The sequence below is a fragment of the Coregonus lavaretus genome (assembly GCF_964263955.1).
Source record: "Coregonus lavaretus genome assembly, chromosome: 3".
NCBI classification, from domain to species: Eukaryota; Metazoa; Chordata; class Actinopteri; order Salmoniformes; family Salmonidae; genus Coregonus; species Coregonus lavaretus.
The window spans coordinates 67,283,471-67,309,914 of NC_139990.1; the positions used below are offsets into that span (position 1 = coordinate 67,283,471).

Genomic DNA, 26,444 nt, shown 5'->3' on the forward strand with positions numbered 1-26,444 from the left:
CATCCAAATGGATGATTTGTAACATAGGAAACTTTTTTTTTACCAGGATGTTTTATTTTGTATCTTGCATCATTGAAGGTGTGATGTACACTGCAGACACAAAGTTTAACCCAGAGGCGCAACATCGCGAGACTGCCGGGAACGCTTGGGAAGCAGATCAAGCAGACAAGACCGGGGTTTGGGGTTAAAGAAGGTAATGAGAGAAGTGAAACATTCTTCCTTAGTTGTTAATTTCTCGAAATGTTGGCACAACCTGTATACGAGCCAATGTATTAAGTAGTTAAACGTTGTTACTCCAACCTCGTGAAATTGACAAACTGACACGTTTTCATTTTCGTCAAAAACAACATATCGAAGGGGTGCTTTTGATTTGACGGCCTGCACATGCGCAGTTTGGCGCGAGAAGACCCTTAGACCCGATGACGTGTTTCTGCGCATGAGTTCAGCTAGCCAAGCGTAATCGGGGATTTCTATAGGAGAAGCAGTTTCGGCCTATCTTCATACTGTACTGTCTTTGCTGCAGATCCTGCAGAGAGAACGCCACCTCCTTATAGCGGTGGTATTTCTCATGCACTATCTCTTTAAGAAAATGGAGACGCCCACAAGCACGTGATTCTGTTTTCATCCAATGTCTGACTTCAAAATATAAAAACTGGTTCAAACCGGTTTCTATCTTATATTTTACATTCTGTCATTATTTTACATTCACCATTGTTGCATTGCTAACGTGGCTAGAAGAGCTTAGTGAGAAGCCAACAACTCACAGAAAAAAAAACATTTTTAATTTTGTTGCAATTCCCGAACAATCATCAACATGCCTAAAAGAAAGGTAAGGAATGTTTACTTCTCCAGCTAACAAATATATTTGTATTATTTTATGCTTGCATCTTGCCCTTTTAAAATTGCATTTGGTCTCTTCATCAGTACTGTATGTCGTCGTTTAGAAATGGCGGCAAAACGGGTCATCCTCTCAACGCAGTCATCAATATATCAAAGAAACCGTATAAAAAAAGACAATTACATAAGAAATAAGGTGTAAAGATATTAGCCATATTTATTAAGGTTATTCGTCCTTTACATTGACCATACCTATGACGAGTACATGCACTCAAGCTAAGTACGATTTGTGCATCACGCGCTTGGTGTTTCTTGGAAGTTGTGCAGCAGCTCGCCGGCCTCAACTGATGTATTTCATACATATTATAACGATTTAACTATTAATTTGTGTAGTTCAATGTGCTGCCTGCGAGCTTTTGTGTCTCATTTTCTAGTCATGTTCAGGCAGGCTTGAATCCGTGAGTCACAAAAATTGGTGGGAAAAGATGCTTGGTCGTTTTTCAATAGTTTGCACACGAAGCAACACTTAAATGCAATCTTATGAATCCTCTACTTTACCAGCAAATAGTAATTCCTTGCCAATGCAATTTTTTTCAACTAACATTAGCTAGAGTTGTTAACGTTAACTTCAGTCATTTGCCCCTGCCCTGCAAATTTCAACATCAGGCTGCCATCTTTGCATAGCCAACATTAGGGAGCATCTCTAATGTGAATGTCCAAGCAGCATATGCGCGGGTGCTTTTCAATGACATTTTTTCTATTGGGTTTATCGTTGAACCTCAAAAAGTTATCATAAAAACACATCGCTGCATCTTTAGCCGCTTGGACTTCGTCGAAATAATGTTGCTAGGTAGATTTATTGAGCGCGAACTTCATCTTGTTGACGGCTGTCTGGCGCGAATTGACGCAAAACAAAGGAAGTGCCAAGCGCGCCCGACTTGTGACAGGACCGATTTGAATTTGAATATGAGCGGGAATTCCTTCTAAGTAAGAGCCTAAAACAGCGGAAATGTATGTCATCAAAAATGTATGGCTAACTCACTCACTGTGGTGTATGTAATGAGTTATGCAAAAAAAAATACATTATACAAAAGCCCAGCATGTTCTCTGGGGATGTGATGCTTCATTTTGATCAAAGGGCCCTTCCATAGAATAAGAGAGGGCAACAATGGACATAACATCCACTCCAGTTACCTTACTTTTTGAAAAGTACCTATGCTGTACTACCCAGACATATACAGTACTGTCAGATACATTCACTGTATTTATTTATTATTCAACCTATTTAACATTTTTCTTCTGCTTTTTTTCTTCTGTTTTCACAGAGTGCTACCAAGGGCGATGAGGTATGCATACAAATGTTCACAATTAGGGCAATATTAATTCTAAACTGTTAACTAGTGTATTCGTTATAATTTTCACACTTTAACCGAACTACAACTTATAAAAGCTGTATAGGAGATACATAAAGTCTTCATGAGCAATTTGGTCTATAAGTGCTTCACAGATCATTTGTAAACACAGTTATATACAGAAAGGTTGGTGCTTTGCCAAATGTGGCATTACTCTTTTGAAACACTTTATAAAGCATGACATTTGCTTATGAATGATCATTTGCTGATACATCTATATACGCTTTATTTATGAAGGCTTCGTCAAGCTTTAAAAGTTGTAGTTTGTTTTAAAGTTGGATCGTTATAGTAGTAGCTGAGTTATTATGGTTAGATTTGTAAAATGTGTTTCTTTTTTTCAGCCTGCAAGACGTTCAGCACGTTTGTCATCTGTAAGTAGTACCATTGAAACAGGCTACTTTAGAATCTGTACATTTCTTTGTATTGCAAACTCGTGTATTACTTACCCTAATTACTGTCTTATTTATTTTTTGCAGAGACCTGCTGCTCCAAAGCCGGCGGCCAAACCTAAAAAAGCGGCAGCACCCAAAGTATGTTAAATATTTGCCTTTAATCTGTATTTTATTGATAAAGTTGAAGTTGTTAGAGTTCTTCAATGTGCTGTTTTCGCATCTAGAGTTTATTAGCTGTTGTGTTAACCTTTAGCCTAAGTGTTATTGATTCATGACCTTTGGCATCAACTTAGAAGTTGTCCTATTTATTATATTTTTAACAGCCACATGAGGGAAAGCCTCAGTTAAAGAATCTCAAGTATTTGGCCTTCCTGCGCATTTGACAAGATGCATAACATCTTGAAGGAAGTGAGAGGAGAGAGAAAATACACCTACTCTTTCAGTAGTCAATAGTGACTAACTAATGTGTTGTTTTTCAGAAGGCAGCCAAAGGAAAGAAGGCAGCTGAGAACGGTGATGCCAAGGCTGAGGTTTGTTTCCTGAAAGGATCTGTTTGCAATCTCTAATGTTCTGTGATTCTTCTTTCCCCCCTTGGGTTTTAGATTTGGTTTCGCTTTAGGCTGTACATTACTTTGTATGCAGTTCATCACTCACCCTAACCACAAACCACCCTGTCCCTTGATGGGGATTCAACCTCTTAGGGGATGTGATTCAATTAAACTGTTTGCATTCAGCTCACCTCTACATGCATGCCGTACTTATTTGATGGGCACCCAACTCAATTATGTGTGAATTATGCAATGATATTAACCAAGCAGAGTTCTGTGGAAATTGTTATTACACAATTATTACATAGAACCTCTGGACACTTTTCATGTAATATTTATTTGCTTTCTGCCCTGCTGGCATAAGTTGTAATTGAATCTATTTGCACAAAAATAACTTGTTGTCTTTAAAAAATATATATTATTAATTTTCACTACAACAATACAGTAGGCCTACAGGGTTTGATGCACTTAAATATACGTAATTAGTTAGTTTGTCGGTTTCTTATTTTCTATTCTCTTTTGAAAATAACAGGTGAAAAGTAACTTTCTTCCCAGGGTTGTTTTACACAGTTTTTGTGTGTCTGAAATAAGTCCATTCTTTATTTCTAGGCGAAGGTTGAGGCTGGTGGAGACGCCAAATGAAGAACTGTTTGAAGTTGTGATCATTCTGTGTACTTGGTGACTGTACAGTTTAAAATAAGTATTTTTTACCAAGTTTTTTTTATATTAAAAGATATCATTTATAGTTCATTGTGGGCTTACATTTGAGGTAATGAAGCTGTTCCAAGGGGTTTTCTCACGTTCATATCCATTTTTATGCCTTGTTTAAATGAATACCGTCCATATCCTGTCAAAGTAAAAGAAAAAAATACCCTTCTAAACCTGTTTTTTTTTTTTTTACTGCTGAATGTTATTTTCCTACATAAATCCAAACATTAAAGGCAGCTAAAGTGTGTTTCTAAAATGTTTAAGAGGAATAGGGTTTTTGCCACTCTCCTTTTAGTTTTTTACTGTACAAGTAATATTAATTAATTACTTACCAAATGTTTTTAATCAACATCGGATCTTCTCATTCAGGAGACAGACACAGTTTGAAAGTAATCACTAACTTGTATTAGGTCAGCACACAAAATCAACCCAGAAAATTAATAATGTGAACTTAATCATTTGTTCTATTGTTTATTTTATTAAATTGTTATGTAAAAACAGTGGAAAGAGCTATTGTGACTCCTATGAAATTTAAATGTTCTTGAATAAAATGATACAAAGGCTATTTTTGTTTGAGTGCTTTAGACTTCAATATCGTGTAACAAATAATTATTCAGCAAACTATATCAAACAGTCTTGGTCACATTTTCTTACATGCTAGTTTGTGCACAAATCCACACATTTGCTAGACCTTATATGGGGCAGAGACAGCAACTGCTTCCTCTCAATCTAGACCTGGTCACCTGGTGCTCTCCTTCCTGTGAGAACAATACATAGGATGAAAGTGGATGAATTGAGGCCTTTTCTCTACTGCCATAAAAATGCATTACCAATAGGGCTATTATTGGGTATCTGTTACTGTGTCAGCAAAAGTAAGTTTGCTCTGGTATGTGGCAGTTCTGTGTTGTCATTTTTCGAACACCAATCCATCCCTTTGACGTCAGGCGCTTTGGATAAAAGCGTCTGCTAAATGGCATATTATATTATTTATTATTATAAAGTTAGTGCAGGGCTGAGGTGTATATAATCTGACTATTTCAATTTCACATTAGATCTTTGTGTGATACCTTTTTGCCTCCAATAGAGGGCAGTGTCTGACCAGAATTAAGGGACTTTAATCACTGTGGCTTCCCTGTCCACCAGATGGCTCTCTTAACTACAGCATGTTAGAATTGACATAAGGAGAGCCCTGTTAGTGTTTTCAACTTCAGAAAATCTTTTTCTGTTACATACATTGTACTTAGAGTTAATGTATAGCCATTTGATGGGCTTGGGTTAAAAAAATACATCCAACCATTTGCCTCCAAAACTTTGCAACATCAGCATGGCTAGGCCCTAACACATTTTGGTAAATTAGAAGGATAGCCTCCCCATCCCAACGTGGGAATTTGGAAGCCTAGCGAGGCAAGTGGCTATATCTTTTCAACCAAGTAGGAGAGTGTATGATGTGCCTCTCCCTACAGTGGGATGTCACACACAGACACAACACTCACTCCATGAACCAGGGGGCCAATATGACTGGCAAGAAGATGTAAACCTGTGAGTGTCGCTATCACTAACCTGTGAGTTTCGCTAACACAAGTCTATACAGACTGTACAAACAGTCAGCAGAGAAGCGAAACATGTGCCCTTGACGCTGCCTATACGACAGGGGTTGGACCTAAATGTGGGATTGGTCTGTATGTCATGTATCAAAATGAACAGGAGAGGATTTCACACTCCACCGTCATTCGGGTCAGGGATAGTGAATGTGCTCTCCACTATCGTGCAAGTCTCACACATTGGACTGGTGTGCCATTTTCAAATAGTGTAGGCCTAGTGGAATTCCCTATAGTCAGGAGTCACTTAATGGACAATAATGGTGAATTAACAAATGAAAACACAGTGAAAGCACTTTTAATTGAAAAGAAACAGAACCACTGTAAATTTGTTCTGAAACAACTGAACTAGCGAGACACCACAAGGGATGGTTGTCCATGTCCACCCTGCAAACCTCATACAATCCGCTGAGTTCATGTGACTAGCATGAAGTGGAAGGGGATGGCATCCTCAAAGACAAATGTTAGGCTATACACATAGGCCAGTCAGTTGGGGGTAACTACCCAAATGGGTACTAGCTGGGGAGAGGAGGGGAGTGGGAAATATGGGGCGGCAGGTAGCTTAGTGGTTAAGAGCGTTGTGCCAGTAACCAAAAGGTCGCTGGTTCTAATCCCCGAGCCGACTAGGTGAAAAATCTGTTGATGTGCCCTTGAGCAAGGCACTTAACCCTAATTGCTCCTGTAAGTCGCTCTGGATAAGAGCGTCTGCTAAATGACTAAAATGTAAATGTAAATGGAAAGTTTCTCACAAGTTATGAACAAATTATGGGGAGGGGAAAGCAACCTAAAAGGAAAGAGGAAGGTGGGGGTTGCTGAGAGTTCTGCTATTTGTTCTAGGATAGTGTTGACAAGAGGAATGGATATGAACATTCCTTTAGGTCTATTAATGTATAGCTTCTGTCTTCCAATACCATGGCATTAGACAAGGGGCCAAAGTGTGACACCAATCAGGCTCCCGAGAACTGGAGTTGCCCATCCCTGCATTAGACTACACAGCAGAGCACTAAACTAACCATTTGTGTGCTAAATGTCTGTCTGTTGCACGTTTGGCCAATAATCTATTATCAGTCAACGAAAGCAATACTCCAACAACAGTCAATCAATTAATCAATTATGTAACCTATAAACCAAAATAGGAACGTGGGAACCTCAAACGCAACCCCATCGACTAAACACGATCAAATATTTGCATTTGTGTCCGTTTCATTAGGGCTACAACATGTTATCACACTAGGCGAGCGCATTCTGTTCAGAGGGGTCTGTGTGACTTGTATGCACACTTAAATGTATTGTGCGCTCATTGCTCAGACTGCCCCACCCCCTCGTGTATCTATAGGATGGTCTGGCTTCCTATATAGCTTGATACGTGAACATCGTGTGCTAATACTCCTTCACTTGCTTGGGCACATTTTAACCAGCTCAAATAGAGCACAGTTGCAGGTCAGTTCAAACTACAGCTTTTTAAATGACACTTTTACGCGAAAATGAGTTTTTGTTAAATATATTTTAAATGTAGCAACAATTGATTTCCAACAGTTTGTAATTGGTTGACTCAATGATTAATTAGCTAACAATATAAATGATCACCCAATTTTTGTTGTTGTTGTTCTTACAATTAACCGATGTTTAAGTAGTTGGAAAGTATAACCGCTCAATGGGATAGATATTCTTGATTAGTTCATCGAAAATTGTTAAATTCTCATTTGGAATTAATAGGTGTGGTTTTTAAATTGGGAATGGAACCACTTAGGCTGCTTAGAGAGGCAGCCCAATATTACTATTTTTTTCACAATTGATCTTTTGACCAATCAGATCAGCTCAAAAAAAAAAGATCTGATGCGAAAGATCTGATATGATTGGTCAAAATACACATTTAGTGGAAAGAAGATCAGAATTGGGCTGCCAGTGTGAACAGCCTTAGTGTTGGCAGTTTATCAAAATTGAGAGCAATTGCCCTCAGCACTGCTTATCTAAAAGTATTCATTGTATTTTGTCATTTTGTTGGATGTCTGCTAAATTGGAAAGCATCTTCTTGTTTCAACTTATGAAATATGATGCAACTTTTTTGGGAGAAACTGCTGAAAGGCTGGTTCTGTGCACTAGATGTATTAGGGAACGATTTGATGGGAATTGATTTGATGGCAATTGATTTGATGGGAATTGATTTGATGGGAATTGATTTGATGGGAATTGATTTGATGGCAATTGATGCATTGCATTTCATAAGATTATGAAACTATTGTGTAAATGTCTTCAGAAAACATGGTAAATCAATAAGGTTGTACTACATTTGTTAGTTTAACTGAGAAAAGTACTACTATATGTCCAAATACTGTAACAACTGTAATGGTAGTTTTTCACACATGCAAGAGGCAGGTGGCAGCAGTGATCCTCCATTCCAGGTTTGAGACAGTGGTATAGGGGCTTTGACTGGGAAAAGCTGGGAGAACAATGGGGTGATTAAAATGGCACTGGCATGTCTGGAGTGAGGGGTCCCATAGGGGGATGAGGGGTAACATGGTATGTGTTTCCGGTTAATTCCATGCCAGGGATTGGCATAATTTCACAAATGTGGGTGTTTGTCATTGGGATTTGCTGTCTGTTGTGTTTTAACATGCACAATTCACCTCTCACCAAGTACTAGCTATGTTGGTTAAAAGTTGCAACTTGGGTCTTGTTTAGAATGCCTATATGGTTGCATGCATGGACTGTATGCATTAACTATACAATCTAGTCATGCATAAGTTTTACCTTTTGCAGGACTAACCTGATATACCTTGAAGGGTTAGCTGATAGCTCCGGTTAACTTCTGATGCTGTATCTCCGATAAGACTATATGTTCCCCATTCACCCTCCCACACTAGTCGAGAGTGCATAATATGGTGATAATGTGAGATTCCTAGAAGCATCATACATTTTGTGATCTTTACATACATTAAGCAATGTAATCGATGTCGCAATGCCAATTTGATGATTGGTTGTCATCACACGCTCTTCTTCCTGCTTTTTTTCCACTGACATGTCAACTCTGGGTGGTAAGTGTCATAAGCTGCATTCCAATTGGCCTATTTACACTTTTATAGCCAGCCCAGTTGGTTCTCATTTACTTAGAATGGCTTGTGCTAATTGTTTGATTGGCCAATAGCCTTGTTTACAAGCCACACTGCAAAGTTCTGTGATGGAAATAGTGGCCCTCCTTTTCAGAGCAAGACGCGCACCTAAGATCAGGTGCATGTGCCACTTGTGGAAAAACTCCCACAATTTCAAACGGTCCAAGAAGATCTCTCACCAGCCCCACCCCTTTCATTTTAAGCCTGGGATTCCTTCATGCACAGCTGGTGGCTTGCCTGTGAAACACAACAGTCACATACATATGGGGACTTGGCTGGGGGGTTGTGGTGTTGCTTTCCCTTTTGATGAAATATTAAATTATTCTGACCATGTGCAAGCCCCTTGACCAGATCTGATTTTCACTCTACGCCACAGAAAAAAGAAAAGCCAGTCAATGCGAGCATGCTCTATGTCTATGCATAGGCACAGTTTATCGCTGCTCATCATACTGCTTGCATGAGGAAACCATGGAAACTGTAGTGCACACGCTACGGTCATGTGAAGTGGAAGGTAGGTCTTAAGCTCAGTAAGCACTGGGAAGAATGGAGATTGCACAACTTTTAAATCAGATTTATAATGTGATGTAATGCTGCTGCGGAGCTGTTGCCATCAGATCGGTGGCTCTGAGGAGAGATCGAAGCTCTGACCGTAGCACAGTCTCAGCTGCTGATGCCTATATCGCTCACCGTTATCAGCCTATGTCACTCAGTGGAGAAACCCCTGACTTGTTTTTGGATGGGAGCAGTACAGGGAGTGAGGATGCGGGAAGATAGGAGGGAGGAAGGAGCTCTAGAAGGCTGTCATTGGCTGTGAGTTTGGGGGCTTGCTGTACAGGGAAGGAAAAAAATTATTTGATCCCCTGCTGATTTTGTACTTTTGCCCACTGACAAAGACATGATCAGTCTATCATTTTAATGGTAGGTTTATTTGAACAGTGAGAGACAGAATGAAAACAAAAAAATCCAGAAAAACGCATGTCAAAAATGTTATAAATTGATTTAGCATTTTAATGAGGGAAATAAATATTTGACCCCTTTGCAAAACATGACTTAGTACTTGGTACTTGTCCAAGTCATTAAGGTTTCGAGCCTGACATTTGGCAACTCGAACCTTCAGCTCCCTCCACATATTTTCTATGGGATTATGGTCTGGAGACTGGCTAGGCCACTCCAGGACCTTAATGTGCTTCTTCTTTAGCCACTCCTTTGTTGCCTTGGCTGTGTGTTTTGGGTCATTGTCATGCTGGAATACCCATCCACAATGCCCTGGCGGAGGGAAGGAGGTTCTCACCCAAGATTTGACGGTACATGGCCCCGTCCATCGTCCCTTTGATGCAGTGAAGTTGTCCTGTCCCCTTAGTAGAAAAACACCCACAAAGCATAATGTTTCCACCTCCATGTTTGACGGTGGGGATGGTGTTCTTGGGGTCATAGGCAGCATTCTTCCTCCTCCAAACACGGCGAGTTGAGTTGATGCCAAAGAGCTCGATTTTGGTCTCATCTGACCACAACACTTTCACCCAGTTTTTTTTTTTTTGTCATTTAGCAGACGCTCTTATCCAGAGCGACTTACAGTTAGTGATTACATTTTTTTTTTTATACTGGCCCCCCGTGGGAATCGAACCCACAACCCTGGCATTGCAAACGCCATGCTCTATCAACTGGGCTACATCCCTGCCGGCCATTCCCTCCCCTACCCTGGACGACGCTGGGCCAATTGCGCGCCGCCCCATGGGTCTCCCGGTCACGGCCGGCTACGACAGAGCCTGGATTCGAACCAGGATCTCTAGTGGCACAGTTAGCACTGCGATGCAGTGCCTTAGACCACTGCGCCACTCAGGAGTTGGCAATTATCCTCTGAATCATTCAGATGTTCATTGGCAAACTTCAGACGGGCCTGTATATGTGCTTTCTTGAGCAGGGGGACCTTGCGGGCGCTGCAGGATTTCAGTCCTTCACGGCGTAGTGTGTTACCAATTGTTTTCTTGGTGACTATGGTCCCAGCTGCCTTGAGATCATTGACAAGATCCTCCCGTGTAGTTCTGGGCTGATTCCTCACCGTTCTCATGATCATTGCAACTCCACGAGGTGAGATCTTGCATGGAGCCCCAGGTCGAGGGAGATTGACAGTTCTTTTGTGTTTCTTCCATTTGCGAATAATCTCACCAACTGTTGTCACCTTCTCACCAAGCTGCTTGGTGATGGTCTTGTAGCCCATTCCAGCCTTGTGTAGGTCTACAATCTTGTTCCTGACATCCTTGGAGAGCTCTTTGGTCTTGGCCAAGGTGGAGAGTTTGGAATCTGATTGATTGATTGCTTCTGTGGACAGGTGTCTTTTATACAGGTAACAAGCTGAGATTAGGAGCACTCCCTTTAAGAGTGTGCTCCTAATCTCAGCTCGTTACCTGTATAAAAGACACCTGGGAGCCAGAAATCTTTCTGATTGAGAGGGGGTCAAATACTTATTTCCCTCATTTAAAATGCAAATCAATTTATAACATTTTTGACATGCGTTTTTCTGGATTTTGTTGTTGTTATTCTGTCTCTCACTGTTCAAATAAACCTACCATTAAAAGTATAGACTGATCATTTCTTTGTCAGTGGGCAAACGTACAAAATCAGCAGGGGATCAAATACTTTTTTCCTACACTGTATGTGCTCATGAGACTGGTGCAGCAGAAACATAATGACAGTTTTACTGCTCCTAAAAGAGAGGGAGACTGCTCTCGCGCTCTCTCCCCAACCCATCCCCCTTTGTGTTTTCACAGCCTCTCTGTCCCACTCTTCCTGGTCTGAAAGCAGGTCTTAGGCAGGCATTTTATAGCTTGGTCCGAAGCTATGTTCCCTGCAAAGATGGGAGCCCATAAAGGGCAGGGAATTCCCATGTCATTTGAGAGGATGTATTAATGAGGGTGGATGTCTTGTCACTGTACTCATATTTTAATAGATATAGCCTATATCCAAACCTCAAACTCAAAACATTCTAGCTCCAATTCACCAAATTGGTTTACCAGACAATCGTTCCGGATTTGTAAATTCAATTGATATCGGTATGTTCTTTAATAGCTTTGAGAAAGTCGACCAGAACCTGTTCAAAGCCAAAGATTTTGACTTAATTTAATCTCCTAATCGGATTATTTGAAACGAGACCCAACAATCAGATTACTTTATTTTAAGGTTGTTTATCGGACCCCTGCTTTGCTGACAGATTTAAAGAAAGCTTTGGATTGGTCTACTGTGTGATCTTGGCCACAAGGTGATGGAGCTGGCTTTGGCCATGAATCTCCGTAGTAACACATCTTTGATGGTTGAGTAGTGAAGGAACCCTTCAAAGATATATAACATATGAAACAGCATTGCCCAAAAGGACATTTATCTAGCATGGCATGATGGGATACTACTACAAGGTTGTGATGTCATTGTCCATCAACAGTATGGATGTCAAGCAATACCATAATTTGGCATGAAGCCATGAACATAATTAAAAGTAAGATTCTGGTGAAGACTCAATGATTAGGTGGAGTAAACATTGGTTACATCATTGTTTGTTAGCTGCAGTTTATCTTCCAGAAATCTATTAGCCCACTGAAATGGAAGGAGCTTATGTAACACCAAAACAAACTCCATGACTCCACAATCATAAAGGCGGTTGTTCTTCCAAGTCAACACGAATGAGGAGTGGTCAGTTCTGGAAGGCAAATCAGATTTTTCTGTCATAATTTCTGCTACTGTTGGAGGAGATTAAGAGGGCAGGTCAACGTTGTTACATAATCCAACGCGTTGACACATGTTCCCTTAGACATGTGCGGTTAAGCTTATGAACACTTTTTTTCTCTTTCCAATGTGTTGGCTGGATGAGCAAATACCATCTGACAGTTCGCAAAGGGTTTTTATACTATTGTGGCGGGGAGGTGGGTTGGGCTTATGTGTGTTAGAGCGCAAGCCACCGAGAGAGTGATGCATTTCGACAGCTGTGTGTGTGTGTTGGGCAAGTCGGCAGATCTGGTTGGGTGAGACCGGGCTATATAAAAGGGCGGAGCACAAAGCAGAAGCTTTCTCAGTAGATCCAGTCTGCCGTCACACTGTTGGGTACCCAAACTACCTGGTGCTCTTTGGTTGGCTGGGCGCTAGATGATTGGAGTTCAGACTGGCCAGTTGGAGTTCAGACTGGAGTAGCATATAAAGGCTCTTTTCCGACCACATTCCGGACCGCTTTTTGCCCAGGAGCAAGTCGGAAACCCGGAATTTCAAGGATTTTTTTTCGGAGCGTTCCTCCTTTTGCCTAAGCAAAAGGGTGTAATCGCAACCAGGTTGGCAGATGAATCCCTCATGTTTCTACCTTCCCTGCACACTGCCAGCTTTCCCCCTTGCCTCCCAGTGAAATTGTTGTTATTGATGCGATGTTCATGGATTGGTGAACTTCGACACAAGACCCATATTATTGGTCATGGAGAGATGTATTTAGATGGTGGCATAATGAGTTAATTAAGATGGCTTTAGTGGTGGTGTTGGTCTCTCCCTCCCCACATCTGGTCCTGTTTACTTTACTTGTGAGTTGGAGCGCTATCGCTCAGTTTTCCACATATCGCAGAAATGTACTTCAAGACAAGCCACTCAAGCAGTTGGAGGTAAAGAAAAAAGACAATTGAACACTTTTTAAAGGATAGAACTTGGCTCTTTCCAATTAGGGATGTCACTTTTGAGTGAATATGATCTGGAAATTGTTCTGCATTTAGGGTTTGGAGGGAATTCCTTGAATTGGAATGATGATAATCAAGATGACTACTCATTACGTGTGATTTATCTTCAGAGGCTGAATGAATCGAACGTTTTGACTCGAGTCAAGTTCACGGCTTCGTGAATAGCAGCATTGTTGCCCTCGTCAGATCTAGTTCAGACATGCTGATTGAGATTTTTTTAAGTTTCTGAGAAACGGTGCCAGGTCCAAAACCAGACCAGATGTTAGTTCTGACGATGGCACTTTTTTTCTGGATGGGTTTGTCTGTAACGAGACTGCACTGGACTTGACCGGATCAGGGAGACAGGTTTTTTCATAGTCCCCGCCTCAGGCAAGAACTGTTCGCTTCCTCGACGCCATTCAGAGGGTTTGAGTTTATTTGCAAGCATAGAGAACTGCCTTGTTTCTCATTATGCCAGTCTGTCAACGGTATCAAACTTGAAGAGGAGGCTTTGGTTTCATTTGTAGGCACACTTTTTTCCCTCAGTGTTCAACAAAATGTAGTTTAATGGTTTTGTCTTCAACTAGGATTGTTCTGAAAACACTTTTTATTGATGCGTCAGTATGCTTCTACACATGGGTTGAATTCTGGTTTCCTATTGGCTTAGTGGTCAGATGGAGTGACTCCATGATCTCTTTCACTGCAGGTCTCCAGACCAGAGCTGCATCATCACACCACTGCACAAAGAACCCAACCCCAGACCCACTGCAGACATGATCATCAGACTGGGCAGACTGACCCCTGGATACTTCCGTCTCCTCCAGGTGTGTAAACTGTGGATGGCCTTTCATTGGGGTTTTGGGTTTGCCTAATACTCCATGAATGCATGTGCAAGGAATTATTTTGACATTTCTCTCACTCTACTTATTGATATGACTTGTTTCAGTGAGTCAGCACTGAATCAAGTAAAGATGCAGTCCATATGGAATCATCAACACTTGAGTGAACAAAACCATCATTCAATTTCAGAAAAACAGATTACCATACATTTACACAGTATTGTGTTATAGAGTTGCAGATTCATTAGAAGTAAATCATCTGGGCACTCATCCCATCCCAATTAAGTCAATGAAATTCCAATTTGCCCTACAACACTTTGCTGTCTTTAGGCTTGAATAACAATAATGGCCATAACCGATTTTGAATAGAGTCCTTCTTGACTTAGGAAATGCCAGCTCAGATGTATCTCTTATGAGGGAGTTATGATTCACTTGACTTGGAATGTAAGAGTAGCGTGACCGGGTTTAACTTCCCCCTTGGCTCAGATCTAGATGTAAGCAAAATGCACCACTTCAGAGTATTTGAGCATTGCTCCAAGGCCATGGTTTCCCTGCTCACATCCAGTAGCTAAAAGCTAATGAAAACTGCCTCTCTAATCCTCTTAAAAGTAGTTTCCTCCTTTTTGAGTTCTACTGTAGACTCTAAATATGGCAAGTGACCAGTAGTAAAAATGGCATTACCAACACCAACTTGTCAGTCCATGTTGAATTCAGCCAGGCGGGAATCTGGGCCTAATGTATAATAGTAGCCGCTTTCCCCAGGACCCCCCCATCTGCGACCCACAATCCGCTTTCATCAACAAAGCCACTGATATGATTAGCATCGACGCTAGTGATATGATTTCCTCCCCCTTTCTTTTGTTCCTCCTCCGCCGCAATAATCCTTTACAGTCATGAACGTGACGCATCATTTGTGTAAAGTGTTTTCTCTGATATTTTTGGAATTGGAAAACAAAGACCCCAGTACAGTTTTTCGTGGACTCAAATGCAAAACGGACCATAGGAAAAGTGACTCGCTGTTACGTAAAATTCCACGTGTTGCTGTGACAATTGATTTGCTTTGTAGTTGGAGGCTTTGAATACGTGTGAAGGAAGTGAGGACTTCTCTACATTCTGGATTGGATTTATGGTTGGGTTTATGATGGTTAAAATGCTTTCAGATACAATAAGTTATCCATCTGGTTAGTAAATCAAGACTCTCCATTAGCGAGATTGCTCTCAAGTGGGCATAGGCAATCAAAGATGTCTCTAAAATCCTAATTGAGACCTCTCTATTCCCACTGCCATATACACCCCTTAAAATGAGTGGATTCGGCTATTTCAGCCACACCCGTTGCTGACAGGTGTATAAAATCGAGCACACAGCCATGCAATCTCCATAGACAAACATTGGCAGTAGAATGGCCTTACTGAAGAGCTCAGTGACTTTCATTGTGGCACCGTCATTTTTTAAATATTTATTTTTAATTCAACCTTTATTTAACTAGGCAAGTCAGTTAAGAACAAATTCTTATGTACAATGACGGCCAAACCCGGACGACGCTGGGCCAATTGTTCGCTGCCCTATGGGACTCCCAATCACGGCTGTATTGCGATACATCCTGGAATCTAACCAGGGTCTGTAGTGACGCCTCTAGCACTGAGATGCAGTGCCTTAGACCGCTGTGCCACACGGGAGTCATAGGATGCCACCTTTCCAACAAGTCATTTTGTCAAATTTCTGCCCTGCTGGAGCTGCACTGGTCAACTGTAAGTGCTGTTATTGTGAAGTGGAAACATCTAGGAGCAACAACGGCTCAGCCGTGAAGTGGTAGGCCACACAAGCTCACAAAACAGGACCGCCAAGTGCTGAAGCGCGTAGCACGTCAAAATCGTCTGTCCTCGGCTGCAACACTCTCTACAGAGTTCCAAACTGCCTCTGAAAGCAACGTCAGCACAATAACTGTTCATTGGACGCTTCATGCCGCACACAAGCTTAAGATCGCAATGCCAAGCGTCGGCTGGAGTGGTGTAAAGCTCACCACCATTGGATTTTGGAGCAGTGGAAATGTGTTCTCTGGAGTGATGAATCACGCTTCACCATCTGGCAGTCCGACGGACAAATCTGGGTTTGGCAGATGCCAGGAGAACGCTACCTGCCCGACTGCATAGTGCCAACTGTAAAGTTTGGTGGAAGAGGAATAATGGTCTGGGGCTGTTTTTCATGGTTCAGGCTAGGCCCCTTAGTTCCAGTGAAGGGAAGTCTTAATGCTGCAGCATACAATTACATTCTAGATGATTCTTTGCTACCAACTTTGTGGCAACAGTTTGGGGAAGGCACTTTCCTGTTTCAGCTTGACAATGCCCCTGTGCACAAAACGAGGTCCATAAACAAATGGTTTGTCGAGATCGGTGTGGAAGAACTTGACTGGCCTGCACAGAGCCGTGACCTCAACCCCTTCAAACACCTTAGGGATTAATTTGAATGCCGATTGCGAGCCAGGCCTAATCGCCCAACATCAGTGCCCGACCTCACTAATGCTCTTGTGGCTGATTGGAAGCAAGTCCCCGCAGCAATGTTCCAACATCTAGTGGAAAGCCTTCCCAGAAGAGTGGATACTGTTATAGCAGCAAAGGGGGGACCAACTCCATATTAACGCCCATGATTTTGGAATGAAATGTTCGACGAGCAGGTGTCCACATACTTTTGGTCATGTAGTTGTAATCTTGCGGGTGTATCCAGAGGCCTTTTTCACTGAAGATATGGCAGTGCTCTCAAAACGCCTGAGCTTAAAATGGAGTCCTATCTTATTTGCTTGGAGGCCTTCCAGGGATAATGGAGGGCAAAGAGGGGGGCTGTATTGTACAGAGTCCACATTCCCTCCCGGTGTGAGGGGACCTTCTGCACCTGCCCTTTGGTATAGCGTGCAAAGAGTTTGGTCTTTCCCAGTCTCGTGTACCAAGAACATTGCGCCCCCCTTTTGCAAAAATATTTCCTTGCCTTCTAAATGTTTAATAACTGTTCTAACCACAAGCATGGGCACATGACAGGGCACTGTGGTTATGTGGAACACTGCTGTTGTTGGGGATGTTGTGTTTGGGTATCGTTTTTGAAAGGAAGAAGCTTTATTGCCTGTTTTTATTTCTGTAAATGTTCATGTTTCGTCACATTCAATTATCTTTTTATAGAATCTTTGTTGACTTAGGCAAAATTTAGGTATTGGTCATGGTTTTTCCAGATTTGGTTGAGATGTGTTCTCCGACCCATACATTGATAACTCACCTTTTTGCCTTTTGTATGTTCTCTCTACAGAGACAGGTGGCCGGTGAGGTGCAGACCCAGCCACATGACCGCGCGGTCAACCAGATAGCCATGATGCTGGCCATCATGGGCCTGAGCCTGTCCTACTACAGTGCCAAACGGATGACAGAGAAGGTCCAGAGGCTCCAGAAGAGAAGAGACTCCCATACACCCTGAGGAGACCCCCAGTGCGCCGGTCTGCTTTGAACCCGGAGAGAAGACGAACCAACGCAGAGATGTTGTGGATAGAGGAGATGAGGAGAGGAGACCTGGAGATGACGGTGTCTGTGTCCAGAACAGCACCTTTTCACAACCAATCAATCGTAGTCACGTCGTTCAGACGCAGGAGTTTTACTGGGATCACTCACCATGCAAAGAGAGTTCGGGGGCTGCTACTGTTGTTAATTTTTTTGCCCCAATGGGTGTCGGGGGGACCTTGTGGGGGGCGGATGTGGGAAAGACCCACGGTGGGGTTTGTGTGGTCCTGATAAGGGTTTGTGAGCTGGTTTGGGGGGTAAAAAGTACAACCAGCTACCTATGGTCAAGCTGGGCCCGAGCTTCAGCCGTTGCCAAGGTACGTGTGTGCAAGATGCCGTCAATACTGTTCTGAGCTAAAAAGGGATAGGATAGGAAAATACTAAATAAATTATTCTAATGTACTGTGAATCCTGCCAGTGCTCCAAGCATATGACAGTGGGGGTAAAATAACTGAACAGTAATTCCTTTTTAAGGGAAGGCTATCTGCATTTGAGGTATCTAGTAATGACTGAAGTGTGGCTGAAAGTGAGGAGAAAGGAACCCTCTTAGGTTTTTGTAATTCCTTATTGTTTAAAAAAATAAAAGTGAGTAATGTGAACTAGATGTGGAGTAGGAGTCTCAAACTGGTCAATAATTCCACATGTTCAATATCTGTTGATGTCAGACACAGAAACAACCGTACAGTACTGGTGAAACATAGTATTTTAACGTTTTAGGAACTTGTTTATCCAAATCTACAAAAAAAAGGCACTTAATCCAAATCACAACAATTTTTGTTTTTCACAATGTTTCCAGATTAATCTATTTAAATCTTGATAAAGATCAGTGGCTTTCTTTTTAAAGAACTCTATCTGCAATATCTACTAGGTGTTACCACAAATATTCTAACTTCAGTAAACATTGCAGCTTTTAATCTCTACATAAAACTCAAGATTTCATAATACTGTTTTGTTTTTCTAAAGAATGATAACCATAAATGTATATTTCTGTGATGTTTATGAATATTGAATAAAGCTGTGACTTTTGAATGATAAGAACAGTGGCAGTTTAGTAATGATTTTAAGGTGTTTGGGAATTCTGGAAAAACCAATGTGAACAAGCTCCATTTTATCCAATAGTTATCTTTCACTAAGGGAAACTTCTCTCAAGTTCTACATTTCTCTGTGAAACGATGCTCTTGCCCCACCAGTTCAGCTCAATAGCTGCTTGGTTGGATTTGGCATATTAGACTGTTGTAGCACCACTTCCTCTATCTACTGGTATCCGCAGGAGCGTACCGTCTGCACACAACAGGAAGTGTTCAGGCCTCCAGACAGCCGTTGTCTTCCTCATAACTGGGGCATCTGTATCTGACTGTGGTCTCTGTACCAGTCTGCCCTCATGCGTAACCCCTCTTGCACCAATTTAACAGTGGTGGCAAAATCACAGGGCAATGTTTTACTGAACAAAAATATAAACGCAACAATTTCAACAGTTACAGTATGTTATAAGGAAATCAGTCAATTGAAATGAATTCATTAGGCCCTAATCTATGGATTTCACATGACTGGGCAGGGGCGCAGCCATGGGTGGTCCTGGGAGGGCATAGGCCCACCCACTGGAGAGCCAGACCCAGCCAAACATAATTAGTTTTTCCCCACAAAGGGCTTTATTACAGACAGAAATACTCCTCAGTTTCATCAGCTGTCCGGGTGGCTGGTCTCAGACAATCCCGCAAGTGAAGAAGCTGGATGTGGAGGTCCTGGGCTGGCGTTTATACACGTGGTCTGCGGTTGTGAGGTCGGTTGGACGTACTACTAAATTCTCTAAAATGACGTTGGAGGCGGCTTATGGTAGAGAAATGAACATTAAATTATCTGGCAACAGCTCTGGTGGACATTCCTGCAGACAGCATGCCAATTGCACGTTCCCTCAACTTGAGACATCTGTGGCATTGTGCTGTGTGACAAAACTGCACATTTTAGAGTGGCCTTTTATTATCCCCAGCACAAGGTGCACCTATGTAATGATCATGCTGTTTAATCAGCTTCTTGATATGCCACACCTGTCAGGTGGATGGATTATATTGGCAAAGGAGAAATGCTCACTAACAGGGATGTAAACAAATTTGTGGCCAAAATTTGAGATAAATGTGCTTTCCGTGCATATGGAACATTTCTGGGATCTTTTATTTAAGCTCATGAAACATGGGACCAACACTTTACATGTTGCATTTATTTTTTTGTTTATAATATTTTTGCTTTAACTGTCAGACAGTTTATTAATACAGAAAAACAGTCAAATTTGAATTGCTATATTCTCCAATGGCACGCATTTTAGAACGTGTGCAGATTCTACAAAATCCATGTTTGAGAAATCCTGCCATCCCAGTATATTTGAGGGTTGGAGGAAGACTCATGCACCAGTTCAACATCAGCTGTTCTGAGGCCCCTCCTTGTCTGTTCCATGTTATCTCTACAGAATGTTCTCTTCTATAGCTGGGTAGACTGTATAGAAGCTATGCATCCTGAGGTACTTATAGAATGACCATGTTAGGGAGGGTGAGAGAATAGGGTAGTGGTGACTCATGAGGACTTCAGATAAGAGGGACAGGGGTTGAAAGCTGTTTGTGTACGGCTTGTTGATTCACCAGTCCAGTTCTTTATACAGGTTATTTTGAAGAATGCTGAAGTCTTGTCAGTACTAAATAAGAACATTATTTGAATGGCACACTCAAGCGTTGGCACAATGGGTCTGAGGAATAGTTTATTTCCTCATTGTCCACCTCTAAAGTTTAGGAAGATATAGGAGATAGATATTGACCTCTGAAGACATCTGAAAGATATAAGGGTCATTGCTTGCTTGCTTTAAGTGATGTTTGTCAGAACTAGGAGAAAGTACGTGTAGTGTTGGAATGTTCCATGTTGAGTGTTAGGAATCTGTGTTCAAATAGTTCCATGAATGTGTTTAACTTGTCACATAATGGAGAAGTCTGAATTGGCTTTGTTTTGGTTGTCTTTTAGAAACAAGTCTGATAGATTAGACTCTGTTGTTTATGCCTAAGCCACCATTAGCAATAATGGAACTGTTAGCACTTTTAGCAGTAGACAAAATGTTGTCGCTTTCCCTCCGAATTATCTCCAGTCAGGCGTATAGCTTGATCAACTGGGGATCACATCAAAATCGCTTTGTTTATTTGTGGTAAGCCCAGAGAAGGCAGATTGGAGCTTGCTTTTCTTCAGCTAACGAGTCAGGGTGGGGGTGAAAGCTAAAGCCAGAGAATGCATGCTCATTGCTCGCTCAGACGCTCACTGGCAGATGTGATGCCCTGTGACAGGCCAGGGACAGGGCCTCGTTGGGTGACACGTGCCCCTCTGCCCATGGCCCTAGCTCCTCCCCTCCCTCCGCCCTACCATCCTGTCTCGCCCATCACTGGGCAAAAACACTACTTTGGTGTCTCCATGATGCAAGCCTGGGACACAAACCTAAAAGCAGCGTTCCCATTGGCTATCCGGTGAAGCGTCACAGAAATCGGCCCAGATATGAGCCGCAGAGACAAAGGGATGGGGTTCAGGTTGGTGGGAGGGATTCAGGGCGGGGGAAACGTCTACGGCTATTATGGTCCAACATGTTTCCTTTTTAACCATAAGGGAGGAAGGAGGTCAAAGAATAGCACTTAGGAGAGAAGTGAGAACAAAGTGGCCTTCCAAGTCCAGAAATTCCATAAATGGCTTTGTAGATGATTGTAGGTATGTAAATTCAACACTGATTTCACTAATGTAAAAGTGGCTTAGCTTTGGCTAAAACTGTCCATCGCATGAAGAAAGCCAAGGGGTAAAAGAAAAAAGTGTAAAGATCATTATGAAAAATGCATCCACCTATGTTTGTATCCAATCATTGAAATGCATCCACCCATGTTTGTATCCAATCATTGAAATGCATCCACCTATGTTTGTATCCAATCATTGAAATGCATCCACCTATGTTTGTATCCAATCATTGAAATGCATCCACCTATGTTTGTATCCAATCATTGAACTGCATCCACATATGTTTGAATCCAATCATTGAAATGCATCCACCTATGTTTGTATCCAAACATTGAAATGCATCCATCCATGTTTGTATCCAATCATTGAAATGCATCCACATATGTTTGTATCCAATCATTGAAATGCATCCACCTATGTTTGTATCCAATCATTGAAATGCATCCATCTATGTTTGTATCCAATCATTGAACTGCATCCACAAATGTTTGTATACAATCATTGAAATGCATCCACCTATGTTTGTATCCAAACATTGAAATGCATCCATCTATGTTTGTATCCAATCATTGAACTGCATCCACATATGTTTGTATACAATCATTGAAATGCATCCACCTATGTTTGTATCCAATCATTGAACTATTTCTAAATGAGGTAACTATCCCCAGACATTGAAATACTGTTTGTGTGAATGGTATAGATTTTGTGCATGCAACGTCAAAAGTTTGTTCTCTGTTGTAGTTGTGTAAAATACTCTGCCCAAACAGAGCAGTGGAGTTTGAATGAGAAGTATGGAGAGAGCTTTGGGGGAATTTGTGTAAGGTTTGTACTGCCAACACTGAATAATCCACAAGGGGGTCTCTAGGCCATCTCTAATTGTAAGTCACTCTGGATAAGCGCGACTGCTAAATGTCCCTCTGGGCCTGTCTAGCTCATGAAGTATCGGTCTCCCTCTGTTAGCCCAGCCTCTATGGTACCAATGTGTGGAAGCACCATATACCCATTCCTCCATCTTTTGGGGTGGTGTGTGTGTTTTCTGCAAATGCTATATTACTTTGAGGTGCCTGATTGGGTTGGCCAAACCCTGGCCTTTTCCCTGTGAAATGATTTGTTGTATTGCTAGTCCTCTGTATCTGTGATCATTGATTATAGTCCTGAGTTTTTGTTATTTCAAAAAAATTGTAACATGGCTAAAACAAATGGATGAAGTAAACTAATAGCTAATGGGACAGTGAAAAGGCTTGCAAAATGATTACCGCTCAAAAGGACACAGTATCTTCTCACAGACATGTACTTATTGACTTTCTAAGTGTTTTATAGGACCTTTATTTTCACAAATACGCACCCACACCCCATCCGGTCAGTCTCTAGCAACCACAGGAGGTTGGTGGCACCTTAATTGGGGAGAATGGGCTCGTGGTAATGACTGGAGCAGAATCAGTAAAATTGTATCAAATACATCAAACACATGGTTTCCATGTGTTTGATGCCATTCCATTTGCTCCGTTCCGGCCATTATTATGAGCCGTTCTCCCATCAGCAGCCTCCACTGCTAGCATCAGTGGAGTGGAGCTGAAGAGACGGCAAGATGCACGTGCCAGGCTGGTGCATGTGATGAGTTGGGGTAGAAGTGGGGCTAGTCAGTGCCCGGGGTGACAGTTTGCCAGTTTTGTGACTGCAGTCTGCCACTGTCTAGATTATACTGAACTGAGCCCCTCTTTGTCCTTAAAGGATGCTATTCTTTAGGCACCAAGTGAAAGGGGAGGGACTACCTAAACTAGTCCAAGAAGAAATGCTTGTTTTCGCAAAACGTTTTGCTACAGTGGGCCCTAATGAATATGACCCTGACGGCATCACCACCACTGTTACTCCGTTACCAAGACACAGATCGAGGATCAGTGCACCCTGCCCAAATCTTGATATTAGCTGGTGAAATACAAAAACTGACCTTAGATCAGTTCCACCCTCTGCCATGGCAGCCTTTGGCCTGGTGAGCCATTAATGTAGGGCAGCATGTTCCCACTCATAATCTAACAGTTTTTTACGATCTGTCTATCACTATTTTTTCATCAGTATTTTGTGAAAGCTGCTTATCTCTCCGGACTCAAACCTTGTTTTCTCGTCTATTTATGGCCTGTTATGGTTTACCCCTGGTTTTTATTAGAACCATATATGTAGATGTATACACATATCTCTGTTTTTTGTGGTTATCTTTTTTGCTTTTTCTTTTAAGACTTGTTAGCTACTGTCTGGTACCTGTTACTGGAAAAGAGACAAAGAAAAAGAAAGCAGCCTCTACTTGGAATCAAGATCACAGTTCTAAAAGTGATTCTTGGTTAGGAGTAAATCTACCTCTACAATGAACCAGATTGGCCTAAGGACGGAATGGGATCTTGCCAGTTGTCATCTTTGGCGCAGATAACCCCATCCTTGTTCAAAAGATTTTTGAACAAAGATTCCACAAGACAAACATCTTATGTCAATGTTGGGCTGGGAAATGTCCTTACAATGTTCCCCTGTTTCTTCGTAAGAATTCATGCACTGAGGGATTTAAGTATGAGCATACTAAAAGCAACCATCTGGGTAACCCTCCCATAACTCCACTGATGTCTATGTATGGTTTAGCTAACCTTAGACAAATCCTTCACCACAACCATTTCATGAGCACAACTACATTTGCAAGTGAGATGAGAGAAAACACAAGGGGCAGAGAGACATTGCCAGGAGATGTTGCTAAACCTGATCAGGAAGTGCTCTGACATGACAAATCACAACCACCTTACACCAGCTCATAATTCTGGCCGAAGAACAAGACTTCAGTTCCACTCAACAGTTAATAACAAGTTTGGAATCTTAGAGTAGAGTCAATCATTCATTATTTGATGCTTTTCTCAGATACACGTGTCTACAAACGACCCTAAATAGGTGACATGTAACACTTTACTGTACTTGAAGGGGGAAAATGCCTTATGAATGATGTTGAATAAATGCATAATGAAGGTTGTTATGATATCAAAACAAGGTGCTATGACTGGTGTCATAAAAGTCTTATGAATGCCTTATGTAAACCCTCTTCAAGTAAAGTGTTCCCGATAACATCTATAATAATATGCCATTTAGCAGACACTTTTATCCAAAGCGACTTACAGTCATGCATGCATACTTTTTTGTGTATGGGTGGTCCCGGGGATCGAACCCACTACCTTGGCGTTACAAGCGCCGTGCTCTACCAGCTGAGCTACAGAGGACCACATCTATCAGGTACACACTGTCTATTCTCTTAAGCTTGGGCTCACACCTTGATTACTACTAAAACCTCTTAATAATAATAAAAACCATACAAGGAAATGTCAGTCAATTCTATGTTTTACGGAAACTAAAGCAACAGTTGATTGGCTTGGGGCCAGATTTTTAGGGAATACTGTTTGTCAGAACTTGTGGCTATAGATGCTGGGGCCAGGGATAGACAGTGGTTAGAGAATTATACTCTCTACAAATTCCCAGTGGAAGGTGGTTGAGTATAGCAGCAAAACAGCCTTATCATTGTGGCTTACAGTCATTTTAAGATTCCTTTAAATTAAGTCAAATGATATTCCTGTTTCTAAGCTTTGCACTGTAGATAGGAATGTTGGAGGCTTTGTGTATCTGAATAGGTTCATGTAAGAAACATCTTCACTTTTGATATACATGAAAACATAAGAACATAGTTCTCTAGTCTACAGCAGCAACAGTTTGCTTCGTCCAGCCCAGTTTAAAGAGTTGACTGAAAAGTCTCTGCAATGTGAGAGGAGGGTGTGGCTTGCTAGGGAGATCAGCAAAGCCTGTTCTTTCCCCCTTGACTCTAGAACATGTCATTGTCAATAGCTGACATATACAGGACATACATAGCCCACATACCCTTTAGGAAGGCAGCCTAGTTTCTACAGTAGGGTCAAAATGATATGGATCCAGTTGATTTGGTTATGACAGGACAGTAGAACTCACTCACACCTGCTATATGTACCCTGATCTATATTTGTTTTAATACGACAAAATGGAACCAAACCCTATACTTCTTGTAGGCCTAGTTACAGTAAGGTTTACATTATAGTTGCAGGACATATACTTAGAATATACAGTTTATCTGGATCATGAGCAAAGGCATGCAATATATTTAGCTAAGAGAGCAGTCAGTATAGAGTATGACTTCACCTGTATATACTGTACATGTGGTAGAATCGAACATACTGCTAAACTGCAGATTCAGGGACTCCGTAGTCTCTACTAATGGTACTATAACTTTTTTACCCCCTGGGAGGCTGGGCCTATTTGGGCTGTGGCACCAATGCCTGTTATTACTGTATGGCTGAAGTGGTTGTGGTTAGCACAAGTTGCCATAACCCCTAATTATGCAAATACAGTCTTTCATTGGGGTGGCAATACTCACATTGCTTCATAAATGGAGGATTACTCAAGTGATCACTTAACAACATCCATCGCTACAACAACATTCCCCTCTATATAAAAATGAAGGGCAGCAGTGAGCAATGATCATTGTATGACCATTGTGCAGTGTATAGCCCTCCCCAGGCCAGGCAGTCTTTTCCCCAAAGAGAGTGACATAGACTGACATTGCTGAGTACTCTGGTTTCCTCACTGCTGACTAAGGGGAAAACAAAGGCACCTAGTCCGCCAGGATTGTGTGGGTTTTGTATTGTGGAGCGTAATTACTACAGCATATTGTGATTGCAGAGTGTAGATCTTTGTGTAGAACTCTGTGTGTGTGTGTGTGTGTGTGTGTGTGTGTGTGTGTGTGTGTGTGTGTGTGTGTGTGTGTGTGTGTGTGTGTGTGTGTGTGTGTGTGTGTGAGCAGGCGTGTGTGTGTGTGTTTGCGTGCATGTATATTGTTTCCCACATTTTCCTGTCATTTTGTCCATTTCCATAGCACCTGGTCATTCTACAAAGACCTGAATATGCACCACAGTAACCCCCTCCTCCAACAACTGCAGATGCAAGTACATTGATGAGGATGAGGAGTTGAAAGATACATAT

General features: G+C 41.8%; 1 protein-coding gene and 1 long non-coding RNA gene across 2 annotated transcripts; both read left to right on the top strand.

Annotated features, from left to right (window-relative positions):
- The first annotated feature begins 154 nt into the window (after positions 1–154).
- On the top strand, positions 155–4,462 carry LOC311115360. The gene is made up of 6 exons (XR_014611252.1): positions 155–829; positions 2,163–2,183; positions 2,591–2,620; positions 2,726–2,779; positions 3,121–3,171; positions 3,799–4,462. It is a non-coding gene; the product is annotated as an uncharacterized lncRNA (long non-coding RNA).
- Positions 4,463–12,684: 8,222 nt separating this feature from the next.
- Positions 12,685–18,693, top strand: LOC311110215 (putative transmembrane protein ZNF593OS). Its single transcript, XM_084152983.1, has 3 exons — positions 12,685–13,233; positions 13,991–14,108; positions 17,416–18,693. Exons 1-3 carry the CDS (start codon positions 13,199–13,201, stop codon positions 17,578–17,580), a joined length of 318 nt encoding a protein of 105 aa, XP_084009109.1. The 5' UTR covers positions 12,685–13,198; the 3' UTR covers positions 17,581–18,693.
- The last annotated feature ends 7,751 nt before the right edge of the window (positions 18,694–26,444 follow it).